The following is a 14177-nucleotide window of genomic DNA, read 5'->3' as shown; positions in this document are numbered from 1 at the left end:
AGGTGGAGGTTGCAGTGAGCTGAGATGGTGCCATCGCACTCTAGCCTGGGTAACAAAAGGGAAACTCCATCTCAAAAAAAAAAAAAAAAAACCCATAAAAAACAAAACACGGAAACAAAAAACCATTAAAAAGTGCCAAAAGACATGAACAGACACTTCTCAAAAGAAGACATACAAGTGACTAACACGAAAAAATGTTCAACATCACTAATCAGATAAATGAAAATCAAAACCACAATGAGTTACCATCTCACACCAGTCAGAATGGCTATTATCAAAAAGTCAAAAAAATAACAGATGCTAGTGAGGCTGTGGAAAACAGGGAATGCTTCTACATTGTAGAAGCCAGTGGAACGTAGAATGTGCCTACACTGATGGAAATGCAAATTAGTTCAGCCACTGTGAAAGCAGTTTGGAGATTTCTCAAAGAAGTTAAGCAATCCCATGAGTGGGTATACATCCAAATGAAAATAAATTGTTCTACCAAAAAGACACACACACTCACATGTTCATCACAGCACTATTCACAATAGCAAAGACATACAATCAACCTAGATGCCCATCAATGGTGGACTGGATAAAGAAAATGTGGTACATACTACACAGCCATAAAAAAGAATGAAATCATGTCTTTTGCAGCAATGTGGATGCAGCTGGAGATCAAGTGAATTTACACAGGAACAGAAAACCAAAGACCACATGTTCTCACTTACCAGGGGGAACTAAGCAATGGGTACACATGGACATAAAGATAAGAACGACACTTGGCACTACTGGAGGGAAGAGGTGAAAAACTACCTGTTGGCACTATGCTCACTACCTGGGTGACAGGATCATTTATACCCCAAACCTCAGCATCACAAAATATAACCATATAAATAAGCTGCACATGTACTGCCTATGTCTAAAATAAAAGTTGAAATTATTAAAAAAGAAAAAAAAAGAAATGTGAGTTAGGCAAGTCCAGATTCCAGCTGATCCCTGAGAAATGTACTTTTCTCAAAGTCAACAAATCGAATCTTTAATGGATCTGGGATACTCTGACTAGGTCCTATTATGAGTTCCCTGTGTTATCATTTTAATTAAAAACCTCAAACTGATCAAGCAGGAGAGGATACTTCCTGCTCTCAGAGACATTATTTCTATTTTGCATTATCCTTGTAATTTTTCTGGATATGAATAAAACAGTGTATCTCAGAAAAACATTTTGAAAAACCTTATAAAATTAAAACCTTAAATACTTTTCATCAAAATTTTATGACCAACAAAAATGTTATTCATGTATATTATCCCACTATCTATTCTACACATTTTATAGTGATATGTATTTATACATACTGCAGTTGGGAAATAGGGAATACTTTTTTGGTCTTCCATGGTAGGCTGCAGGTTTTAAAAGCAGAAGTCGTGAACCTCTGAAGGTAACATAGGAAAAATATTCATTTGAAATCTGTATTATAAAAAGAAAAAAAAAAGAGGCCAAGTGCTGTGGCTCACACACATGTCCCAACATTTTGGAAGGCTGAGGCGAGAGGATTGCTTGAGATCAAGAGTTCAAGAACAGCTTGGGCAACATAGTGAGTCCTTGTCTCTACTAAAAATAAAACTAGCTGAGCACAGTGGCACACACTTGTAGTCCCCAGCTACTTAGGAGGCTGAGGTGGGAGAATTGCTTGAGCCCAGCAGATGAAGGCTGCAGAGAGCTTGATCATACTTCTGCACATCAGCCTGGGCGGCAAAGTGAGATTCTGTGTCAGAAAAAAATTTTTTTTTAAAAGGGAGAGTCAAGATGTTTATTTATTTCTTTTAGGGTGCAAGGCAGGAGGTAAAACAAAGTTTGGGTTTTGCTTCAAAGAGCTTTTCTCAAAGAGTAGGGATTTTTTTCATTACATGCAACATAGACAAACAACTGTTTTTATGACAATTTGAATTCAAAGTAATACGTTTTTCTAAAATTCAGTGTATTTATTTGGACATATATGGATGCTCCTTATGTTCTTGTTCACATATTAAAGGAACTAGCACTTTGGCTGCAAGAACAAATAAGAAACATAAATCCAACTTGTTTTGTTTAATTTGGGTCTAGGCTAATAACTAAAGAACCATTCAGCAATAACTGCTTAAAACATTTATATATCTATGAAACTGCAATTAGTTAAGAGACTGCTGATTCTAAGAACTATGATACCAGTAAGGGACTGAGGAAGAACTGTTAACGCTGCATGCCAAATTCACAGCAAAATATCTATTATCTCCTTCTCACTTTTGCAGTATCTATAAATAAAGTAGAGGGAGGGGATAAGAATTATATGAATAATGTTAAATAAAAGTGCATACAGAACTGAGAAATGTTTTTCATGGAATCTGCCACTTAGTTCAATAAAATGCTCATAAGGAAAATAATCACTTAAGGCAAAAGACTAGTTATACTGTTGCTGTTCAGAACTTGAGAGCAAAATGAATACCAATCAAATTCTCCGGTGTAAACTTAACTGTCTCAAAACATGTTATTCTATAAGTTGACATCTATGCCTTAAAAAGTCAAGGCAGAAAGTAAAATCATTTAGAAAGCCAGAAATTCCATCAATACATCTAGACAGATGTTTGCTTGTAGTTTTTGGTATCCAAAACCTTTTTTCCACACATTGCACAGATGCCTGAAACAAAAGAAGATATGTAATCAATCAAATCATAATACCAACTGTTTGGTTTAAGTCAATCCTGAAGCTTAAAACATAATTTAACAGCATCAGAAAAGAAAATATATATATATATATATACTTTAGACTATAAACAGATTTTGGGTTCTATTTTGCCTTAGGATAAAGAGAGTGTTTGGCTAACAGAATTTACGGCAGGCTACATCTTTTCTGTTACCTAAATCAGCAGGAAATGAAGTAGGTTTTATGAATAGAAAAATGATATGAAAAGAAACTTACCTTTTTTATAGGCACAGCCCTGGCAGTAATGAGAACCTGGTTGGTGCACAGAACTTTTACAAATTCTACAAGTGGAGAACTTGTTCTTTCCATATGGATCAAATCTAGAAATTTTTTTTTAAAGAGAGAGAATTGTATATTACACTAGAAACACTCTTAAATAACCCCACTTACTCAACACACAGGATTAATCCATGCTCTCCATCCCTCCATCAACCTCTACAATTGATGGGTATAGCCTGTTCCAAATGGCTACTGTCTGATATGCCTGTACATCTCCGCTCTGCTGCATCCATGTGAGATGTATAGTCAATTGTACAGTATTTATTCCCAACCTGTTCATATCCATTCTATCTGTCATTCTATTTGCGTGACATAAAAATTATGGAAACTGATGAAATGTGAGAGCAAAAGGGTGACTGATTCCATAAAATCTAAGTGACTACTTTAGGATGACTAGGAATCATTAGAATTGCTATTGAATTAGGTATGGGTAAAACAACTGTTGAAAAAAATTGGGGGAAAGTCACTAGGAAAGGAACTCCACACTTCAGGTGTCAGTTTTTGCTTCACTTTAAAGATACTGAACATATTCTTGTTGTGATTTTTGTGACAACAATCATGTAGAGCACTTATCAGTAGACTTATGCTCAAAAGGCTTTGTTTCAATACCAAATAACTTAATACATCTACAGTTATGTGCTTTAATTTAAAATAAAATAAGGTATGTGTAGCTTTTAATGACTGCCTATATTAGCTGACATTTTTAATTAACTGACTCAATCCTTTTGGATAAAAGGGCTTCCACTATATAAAAATGCCATCTTATAGTGACTGGAATGAAAAAAAGAAATAGTTCCCCCTAAAATGGCAATAATACTCTGATTTAAATGTGCTTCCCTAACCACAAAATAAGTTTTTGTAATGATCCTCATATACTAGATAGTAAACACTGTCCTAGACCTGGTGTCTTTCCTTGGGGTATAGCACAACAGCAGCCCATTTACAAAGGTTAATTTTTCCAAACCACAAAGAATATCACTTTACTCCCCACAAGAAAAGACAGGTACTCTTCTTCCTTTCAATAAGTTCAATTTGTTTGGACATGTATTTCTAGAGGTTATTTTTTCTTAAAACAGTATTTTATTATTCAAAGATACACATTTTAACCTTGGAAATCTTAAAACTGGCAGAATTTTTTCCTAAAGTAACAATGCATCTTATAAATAATGGTACCATAGATTCAAAGCAATACTGTAGTACATTTTCCAAAGTGAGAGAGTACCCAAGAGTAACAGCTACTTTTTAATGGTATCAGAGTAAGTTTCAGAGCATAAAGGAACTGGAAGTATATAAAACCATAAAATCTATACAAATATTAGCTCAGTCAATAAAAATCGAATGGTCCTCAAAGACATCAATAAGTCAACAACATATAGTGTGACTGTGCATTAAATATCCTATTATGTGCCCGGCACTGTATGTAGTTAAGGCTTTATTGTTGTTATTTCTAATCCTCAGGATGACATCATAAAACAGGTATTCATTCATTCAGCAAATATATACTGAGTGCTTACTATGTACCGATTACTGTTCTAAATACCAAAGATCAACATGATAGACAAAGCCCTTGCCCTCATCAGATGGCATTCTAGAGAGAAGAGGTAAACAATAAGGATACAGACAATCTAACAAAACAAGCAAGCTTTTCAAATAGTAGCATTATAGAGACAATTCTAACAGGATATGAAGGCAGAGATGAAGAAAAGGAAAGAAGAGATTAGTTTAGAGGCTGATTAGGGAAACTTCTCCGAGAAGTGACCCTTCAGCTGAGACCCAAACACCAAGGAGCCAGATACGTAAGCTCTCAGTGAAGACCTCTAGGAGACAGCAGCAAGGACATCTCTTTGGATGGGAGGGGGCTTGGTAGAACTAATGAGGATGGCATATGATGAATGAGGAGTATGGTACAATATGAAGTCAGAGGGGGAGATACAGTGAGGAGGAATAAGGTAAAACCAGCAGGTTATAACAGATAGCTTGGTCCTGAGTGCCAGAAACCACCTAACTCTATGTTTTATTGCAAATGGAATGATGCATATCAAATTCACTCCAGTAGGCTTAATATTAAAAGAGTGAAAAATTTATATGACTTGTCTATGGATCCTCTTACCCACCTTGCTTTTTTTGAAGTCAAAGCTTTATTTTCATTCAGCTTTCTTCCACCACTTTCTGTATCAAAATAAAAGTTATTTTAGTGGGTTATTTCTATACATTTAACATATAACATTAAGAAGTTCATTCTCAGGCCGGGCGCGGTGGCTCATGCCTATAATCCCAGCACTTTGGGAGGCCGAGGTGTGTGGATCACGAGGTCAAGAGATCGAGACCATCCTGGTCAACATGGTGAAACCCCGTCTCTACTAAAAATACAAAAAAATTAGCTGGACATGGTGGCGTGTGCCTGTAATCCCAGCTACTCAGGAGGCTGAGGCAAGAGAATTGCCTGAACCCAGGAGGCGGAGGTTGCGGTGAGCCGAGATTGCGCCATTGCACTCCAGCCTGGGTAACAAGAGTGAAACTCTGACTCAAAAAAAAAAAAAAAAAGAAGTTCGTTCTCTGACTTTCTGCCAAACTAGTAGCCTAGATCTAATTTTTAAATCTTCATTTAACAGTCAGGTTATTAAGACAGTGCTTAAAAAGAAAACATTTATTAGAGAAACAATAAAAATTTGTATAAAATACAATCATTTTATTTCTCAGACTCGAGGTAGTACTTTAGGAATGGGTCTATATTTACTTTACATAGTGTAAAATCTAGAACCCACTACTTCAGTGTCATAGACCTTGAATATAATGAAAATGTTTTTTTCTTTCCCTTCGAAAACATACTTTATGTATTTAATGATAATGAAGGTAAATACTTCACTGTAAGTAATTAATGATAATGAAGGTAAAATGGGTTAAAGGATTTATTCAAGAATATAAAAACCAGAAGATTTAAAAAAATTTCTCCTCAGAAGAGTGGAGAAATTAAATGCAGTCTCTAAATAAGCTGAATGAAATCAAATATTATGATACTGTCACCACTTGAAAATCATTTAATAATTTTGCCATCTCCTGATGTTAGGAACCTGTACAAGTAACTGAGAACTAAGTAGAAGATATCAAGTAACTTGGGAACCCAGTATTCTTTCATGTTTAATAGATAAAATACTTTGAACACATTTCATTTTACAAATAATGTAAAAGATAAAATATTCACAGGAGTATCTGGTTAAATTCCTATTTTCTAAAAGAAGAAATACCTGTGGTATTCCTAGCACCATCTTTCCATGTATCTGGGGTGATAACAGTACCAAGTTTCTTTTCACCTGTTAGAACAAGATAGTAAAAAGCAAATTAAAATTTACTATTTCATAAGTGCATTACATTGTGCCTAAGGTTCACAATGGTATCAACAGTCCTATTACTGTAGGAGCCTGTTAATGCTGGGAGAGCAGTCAGTGAACTGAGACTTGTATTAACTGCGGGCAATGAATGACTGATCCACAGTAAAATCCGTAGGATAGTAAGATGGCTTATAATAAGCTTTCTCTGTTTGTTTATACTTTAAACAAATCTGGTAAGTCTATTTGTTCCATATATATTTACTAAGCATCTATGATGTATAAACTATACAAAGTGCTGAAAAAGCAAAGTGATGAATCAGACAAAATTTTAAAGAGATTATAGTACACTAATTTAACAGCAATCTTTAATCTGTGTTCCACAGATTAAAGATCTTAAGAGATCTTAAGAGGTCGATCTTAAGAGATACGTGAACAAGGTAGAGTTGTACACAAACCTTTTATATATCCTTTATTTTTCCCTGACAAGAGTTTATAGCTTTCTTCAGATTCTCAGAGAGAACCTGAGAATCATTCAACCAAAAGACTCATTCAACCAAAATATAAGCTAAAAAATAAACGGTATAGTAATTGAGAGCTAAAGTACTAGGAGAAATTCCATGCAGGAAGAAATAACCCTGGCTAAGGAAATCCAAGAAAGTTTGGGGAGAAGGCAAGAGAGAGGATTTGACTATGTGGCAATAGGACTGTGAACAAAAAGGAGTAAAGAGGATAAAGGCAGACTCGACAAAGGACACATTCTGAGGAAAGGCATGGAAAGCTCCGAGTACACATGGGCACAAAGAGTAGTTTTGTTTGGTCAAAGTGTGAAGAGGCTAAGGATCAGTAAAGATGAAGCTGGAAAAATAAGTTGGGGCCTTATTGTGGAGGGTCCTGAACGCCAGGCTCCAAATACAGAATCCCTACATTAGTCTCTGCACACTGAGAATTTATTAAAGGTGTTAAATTAGGGAAATAGTAACTTGCACTTACGTTGATGTTCAATTCAAACATCTTCTGGGCTTACTCTAAGCCATATTCTGGCATAATGACTAATGAGAATGAATATGACGAGGTCCTTGGTCTTTGGTTCTAGTGTCTAGCATTTGGCAGGAGTACAATACTTGTTACATGAATAAAAAGGGAAGGTCAGGAATTGCAAGAGGGAAAGGTGTCGTTGGGGTTTAATTGAACATTTTTATACGGGAGGGGAGCTGATGAGATCTGGGGCTGGGGGAAGGCAACGGAAATAGACAAGGAGATGCAGAACTAAGACCATTCTGAATACAAAATATACAATAGGACTATATGGTCTTTGGGGAGGTGCAAAAATGGTCAAAGGGTAGAGCAGAAGGACAGCGACTAGAATCAAAGATGTGGGGGAAGAAAAAACAAGAGAAGGCAAAGTTCCCGGGAGAGTTCATTTAGGTTCTCCCAGTCTCTTCCTCCCGCAGGAGGGGCCCCTTAACTCACATTTTTCGCAGACCATCCTTCCCCTCGACGGTTCCCCTAGCCGCAACAGCAGCAGCAGCAGCAGCAGCCTGAAAACACCAAAACTAAAACCGGGAAGGCTTCCCCTTCCGGGCTACGTCAACCCACTTCCGGCTTCTAAGCACGCCGCTCCCGTCTAGCGCAAACTTGGAAAGCCGCGTGAGGAATGAACAGGAGCGTCTAGGCGGGGCTGCCCCATTTGCCCGCCCCTCTCTTTCTGCTACTGGCTGTGCGGCCGTGGGTCTCCGCCCCTTAACCCTGCGCTTGCGCGTGGGCCTGGGTAGCACGTCGTACCTGATGGTGGGAGGCAGTAGTTCCCCGCTTACCTTCCGCGGGCGGAAGAGTTAGGTAAGCCCCAGTGTACGCCCCCGGCGCTCTCGCCTCCCGGGGTGCAAGCCACCCCAGCGAACTGCCGTAGCAGCCGTGAGCCTTGGCGTCCCGACCCGCCCACGCTCGCCCTCAGCTCCAGCGCCACTCTTCCGGCGTGCCCTGGACAGATCCCCTTTCGGATCCGAGTTTCTGCCTTTGTCCCCCAGTTTTCCCTTGTCTCCAACTCCTGTGTTCTTTGATCCTGCCTCTCAGCTGGTTCCTCGCTGCCCACGCTCGCGCCGGCCTAGGCTCGGGTAGAATCCCGAGCGACCCTGGTTGGGGTGGGGCTGCCAGTGAAGGTGCGGCGATGCCGGCGAGGGCTCCTCTGGGGGCCGCTCGGAAGCGCCTTCTCTCTGCTGCGGTGCCTAGTGAGGTGGGCCGGGTCATGCCCGTGGCACCCCTGTAGGCGTCCTAGGGGCACGCCAGGGCCTGCCACGGTGCTGGTTTCCCAGGAGAGTTAGTTTCCCACTTTACCTACTCTGGTTCCTTCATTCGTTCAGCAAACATTTGAGTTTGGTTCCTGCTCACTGTATTACATTTAACATCTGCTGTTGGCAGCTGCGATTCCGAGGGTGGCTCAGAAAAATGGATGAAGGGTCTGTTGTGAGGATGGATTCCTGATGATTGCCCTCCCTCAATCAGCTTAAGATAGAATCTATGGGAAACTTTCCCTTTGTCCCTTCTTGCCATCCATTTCCTTCTCCATCCCTGTATTTCGTTATACCAGAGAGAGGGCTGTAGCTCTTGGGACCTTGGACCTCATCACCTGTTTGTCCTGTTTCCTTATCAGTAAAGTATCTGCCTTTGAAAAGCATTGGGTGAATTAAGTGAGAGCTATTATAAGGCCCAGGTGTTTTGAAACAAATACATTGCCCATAGGAAATTGACTTTATGACTTATGCTCTTCTTGTTTTTCATTAGCTAGCCACCCAGGAAAACATCATGAAAGATACCGATATCAAAAGACTACTGTATATCCATCTTTTATGCATATTTTCAATTATCCTAAGTGTCTTCATTCCATCACTCTGCTTGGAGAACTTCTCAATATTGGAAACACACTTGACATGGTTGTGCACCTGTTCTGGTTTTGTAACTGCTGTCAATCTAGTACTATATTTAGTAGTGAAACCAAATGCATTCTCTAAAAGAAGTTCATTATCACACAAGGTAAGGCTTGTTTCTAGATAACTGATTTTTTGATGGAGCTAGTGTTTCTTTTAATGAAAGAATAAAATATTCGTCAAATCTTCATTAGGTTATTTATAGTGAGTAAAGGGAACCTGATTTTTTTCCCAAAAAATTGATAGCTTGTTACTTGCTAGAAAGCTGCCCACAATGTTTGATTGATCCTTGCCTTGCATTAATTGTGGAATTATGACTTCTTCAGTGCATATTATAATATTGTGAGCCTGATTAATCATTGTTTTATATCACCATTGAAAATAAATACATATGACAGTCTATCTTTAAACCTTATTCAATAAGACACTGCAGTTTATTTTTATTTATTTTTGCATTTCTGAGAGCCACTTAATGGATTTTTCAGAAATTGCAATATAAGCCTGTGGTAATGCTTGTTTCCCACATGGCCTTCCTTGACTAAACAGTTTTCAGATATTAGAATTAATTTTCCAGAATATTCACTGCAGTAGATATTCGCTTGGCTATTACTAATAAAGTCCACACTTAACATTATTTTCTACTGTGTATTAGCTCTGTTAGGTCATTTACTGCCTATGATTGGAAAAGCTGAATGTTTTGTGTTATGTTCATATATTCTTAAGCTCCAAATCAAGAAGGTCTCATGTTTATTTGTAGATGTTCAGGTCTTTTTTCATATGGGTCATGTAATATGAGTGTGATTTTGAGAATTATTTAGTCTTGCTTTTTTAGTGCAGTTTTCCCAGGAATTTTGTTTTAAAATGAAAAAATTGTTATTTTCTGCAGATATTTCCTGTATCATTGCATAGTACTGTATTTTTTGTATCCTAGCTTTCTGATACCAACCAACATTTAACGACAGGTCCATACATTACCATGGAAACAGAATCTCTTTTTGACTTATGTAGACTTGATGGGTGGAATATGGGCGGGGGGTGAGTTTGTATTGAGGGCTGTGTATGTGACTGAGTACAGGACATGTGATCTGACTTGAGTATACCCAAGAACATTTGAACTGTTTTACACATTATGGGAACAAGTTGTGTTTGTCGATAAAATGGAATAATTTATTGTCCTTTAGGAATTATCTTGAGTCTTCAGGTTATTCATTTCTCTTTTAGGTAACCAGATTTTTGAAGTGCTGTATCTACTTTCTTATGTCTTGTTTCTCCTTTCATATAATTTTTGTTCTGTATGGAGCACCATTAATAGAGTAAGTTTGAAATTTTTACTTTAAATTTATATTTTAAAACATTCATTTACCAAACTGTATGCTAATTCTTAGCAACTAAAGAAAATCCATGATGTGTATCATTAAGGGATCAAGTAAGGACGCCAACATCATTAGCAATGTTATTCTTTTAAAAAACAGCAGAATACCTTAATTTATTAAGTACTCTCATTACTTAGCCTTCTATTATCCAATAGCATGTTGGGAGAAGGGAGAGTAGATGAGAAACTGTATTGTACCAATAATATTTGGCCCTTAGAACCTCTGAGAGAACTTACTATGATCATATGTGTAAGTTAGTTATAATTAGCATATCAAGTTCTTATAAATGTGATTCTGAAGTACTCGAATGGAATTTTTCTTAACAAAAGTCAATAGATTCCTGTATTCAAATACTTAATAAGCCAGTGTTTATAGTTTAAAGGTAAAATTTAACACTTTTTCTGAACTAATTTCAAATTAGTAGAAACCAAATTCATGAATGTTTCTTACATAATGTTTATCATAGTTTGAGAAGCTTCAGTTTAGCAGTGATTAATGATCATGGTGAAATGAGTGATAAGATATATATACATATACACACATATGTGTTGCTAAGTATACCGTTTTATATATATATATTTATACATGGTTTTACATATACACACTAAACTAACAGGTTATTGTTTTTTAGATGGGAGAGAACAAGACCTTTGTAATGGAAAAGGGTGATTTCTGTCTAACCCATTTTAAAGTAGAATGAATGTATCTGGCACAGTAGTTCTCAAAATGTGGTTTTCAAGCTAGCAGCATCAGCATTTTATCAAAATGCAAATACTCAAGCTTCAGTCAGAAACTCTAGGGGTAGAGTCCCTCGATCTTCAGTTTATCCAGCTCTCCAGGTGGTTCCAATATATGTTAACATTGAACCACTAGTTGTAGAGAAAGTTCCAGAGACTATTGAGGAGAAAGCTAACTGTCTAGAAATGGATTTTGTTTGTTTTTGCAGTGGAAGTCTCAGCATGGATCCTAGGGTCTTTTAACACTTCTGAAATCTATGATTAAAGCCAAACATTTGCTAGATTGTTTTTTAAAGCTGCATGTTGGTAGTAAAATTATTTATAGTCATCATTTCGGTGGTACTCATGTTACAGTTCAAAAGTAAAGCATAAGAAGATATTTTACATTTTATTTATGTAATAAAGATTATGTATGTGTATGTTTACCATTACTTAAAAAATTAACACATCTTTTTTTTTCTAGGTTGGCATTGGAAACATTTTTATTTGCAGTTATTTTGTCTACTTTTACTACTGTACCTTGCTTATGTTTGTTAGGACCAAACCTCAAAGCATGGCTAAGAGTTTTCAGTAGAAATGGGTAAGTTTTAATTTTATATTATAATGATATTTGAAATTTTAAAAAAATTAATGAAGTATTTTTCTATTCATGTCAGTTTGCTGATTATTCTCAGTGTTTCTCAGTGCTGATGGTGCTCAGAGATGCCTTGAGGGGTCACTGCAGTTGGACTGGGGACAGGGCAGGCAGAACTGCGAGCCCCTCCCTCCAGGTTAGCAAGATCGGCTCTGCTTTTTTCTGTGTAGTAGAATTCCACTTAGCCTTTTGTTTGTTTTTTTTGGTTAAAAAAAAAAAGAAATTTAAAAATTTTCTGCTACCAAAAGAAAGCTTTGAAAACCGTGGTTCTGGGTTAATTTGGCACTATGATAAAATTGCTGTGAATAAAATTTCTTACCTACATTTTATAATGTAGAAGTGGGATCCACAATCTAAAAATGTGTTGTGTAACAATGATAATTTCTTGTTTAGCCTTTTTCGTGGTAAGAGAGAGCAAATTTTATGAGATTTCATTTCCTTGGTGTCTGTATATATTTTCAGTATGGTTAAGTTAAAACTTAAGCTTCTTGAAAGTCATTGAAATGATATGCACCAGAAACAGTGGAGATCGAGCTAAGAAAGCCAGAAGGTTATTTGATTCTGTCCTATTTATCACCCAGCAGCAAAAACTTTTTCAGCACTTACTCTGTGCTGTGTTATGCTAAGCTGTGTGGATTCTGAAGTATAAGGAGGATTCTTTTGCTGAGGAGCTTATATGTTCAAGGGACAAAAATGAAATGAGCAAATAATATAAGATTACAATTGTGTAAATTCAGCAATAAGTGCTGTAGGAACTCAGAGGTGAGAGAATTGCTTGAACCAGGGAGGCAGAGGTTGCAGTAAGCCGAGATCACACCATTGTACTCCAGCCTGGGCTACAAAGTGAGACTCTGTCTCAAAAAGGATAAAAAGGAATTAGTACTGTTTGTTCTCTCTTGGAAAGATCTTCTAATAGTTATAAAGTCTGTAGAAAACAAAAGTTTAACAACTGAAAGTATTTTCTACATTGTTACCATAATATCCCAAATGGAAATTAATTTCTTTTAAACTTTTAGTTTGAAATTTTTAAACAGTGAAATTAGATTGAAATCGTATTAGTTTGGATTAGTGATTTCTCCAATTTTCAATTCTACGTCTAATGGTGTATTTGGGGGATACTGTCATGTGATTTTACAATTACTTCTGTTATAATGTGTCATGTGTATTCCTAAAGATCACTACACTGTACAAAAGAGCAATAAAAACCACAGAGCTTATGGGAAAGATGGGGTTAGAGCATAACACTGAAACAATTCATTAGTAACAGGCAAAGAGAAGATGGGAACTTAATAAAAATGGTAGCACAGTTTTACACATGTTAAATGTTAAGAAATAACAGGCATACCTCATTTTATTGCTTCTCATTTTATTGTACTTCTCAGATATTGCTCAGATAGTGTTTTTTATAAATTGGAGGTTTGTGGCAACCCTGCATCAAGCAAATCTATCATTTTTCCAATAGCATGTGTGTTCTCTTTGTTGGAAACTCTCACAATATTTCAAGCTTTTTCATTATTATTATATCTATTATGGTAATCTGTTATCTTTGCTGTTACTTATTATAATTGTTTTGGGGCACCATGGATCATGCCCATATAAGATGGTAATCTTAATTAATAAATGTAAATGTTGTATGTGTTCTGACTGCTCCACCTACTGACATTCTCTCTCTTGCACTCTCTTAGTTTCTCCCGTTTCTCTCTCTCTCTCTCTCTCTCTCTCTCTCTCTCTCTCTCCCTCCCTCCCCCCCCCTCCCTCCCTCCCCCTCCCTCCCTCCCTCCCCTGAGATACAAAAATATCAAATTTAGGCCAGTTAATAACCCTACTATGGCCCCTTAAATGTTCAAGTGAAAGGAAAAAGTTATGTCTCTCACTTTAAATCAAAAGCTAGAAATGATTAAGCTTAGTGAAAAAGTTAGGTTTTCAAAAACTGAGATAGACTAAAAGTGAAGCCCTTGTGCCAAATAGCCAAGTTGTGAATGCAAAGGAAAAGTTCTTAAAGGAAATTTAAAGTCTACTCCAGTGAACACATGGGTGACAAGAAAGTGGAACAGCCTTATTGATGGGGAGAAAGTTTTAGTAGTCCAGACGGAAGATCAAACCAGGTACCACATTCTAAGCCAAATCCTAATCCAGGGTAGGGCTGTAACTCTCTCCAGTTCTCTGAAGGCTGAGAGAGGT

The 14177-nt window shown here is 37.1% G+C and overlaps 2 protein-coding genes across 3 annotated transcripts in view; one reads left to right on the top strand and one right to left on the bottom strand.

Moving 5' to 3' along the window:
- Positions 1-1779: 1779 nt before the first annotated feature.
- CRIPT (CXXC repeat containing interactor of PDZ3 domain) lies at positions 1780-7904 on the bottom strand. The gene is made up of 5 exons (XM_012473758.2): positions 7802-7904; positions 6248-6313; positions 5117-5171; positions 2940-3043; positions 1780-2657 (listed from the first exon to the last, which is right to left on the bottom strand). The coding sequence occupies exons 1-5, from the start codon at positions 7815-7817 to the stop codon at positions 2593-2595; spliced, it is 306 nt and encodes a 101-aa protein (XP_012329181.1). The 5' UTR covers positions 7818-7904; the 3' UTR covers positions 1780-2592.
- Positions 7905-8095: 191 nt separating this feature from the next.
- PIGF (phosphatidylinositol glycan anchor biosynthesis class F) overlaps positions 8096-14177 on the top strand; it is a 33443-nt gene continuing 27361 nt past the window's right edge. For both annotated transcript variants that reach the window (XM_012473752.3, XM_012473753.3), the window contains exons 1-4: positions 8096-8167; positions 9110-9358; positions 10474-10565; positions 11826-11942. In XM_012473752.3, the coding sequence (XP_012329175.2) occupies positions 9131-9358; positions 10474-10565; positions 11826-11942 (437 nt within the window). In that variant the 5' untranslated portion in view covers positions 8096-8167; positions 9110-9130. The remainder of the gene's footprint in view (positions 8168-9109; positions 9359-10473; positions 10566-11825; positions 11943-14177) is intronic.

This window comes from Aotus nancymaae, unplaced genomic scaffold (assembly GCF_030222135.1).
Source record: "Aotus nancymaae isolate 86718 unplaced genomic scaffold, 86718_ANA_hifiasm-v0.15.2.pri h1tg000057l, whole genome shotgun sequence".
NCBI lineage: Eukaryota > Metazoa > Chordata > Mammalia > Primates > Aotidae > Aotus > Aotus nancymaae.
This window is presented reverse-complemented; position numbering and strand designations above follow the sequence as displayed.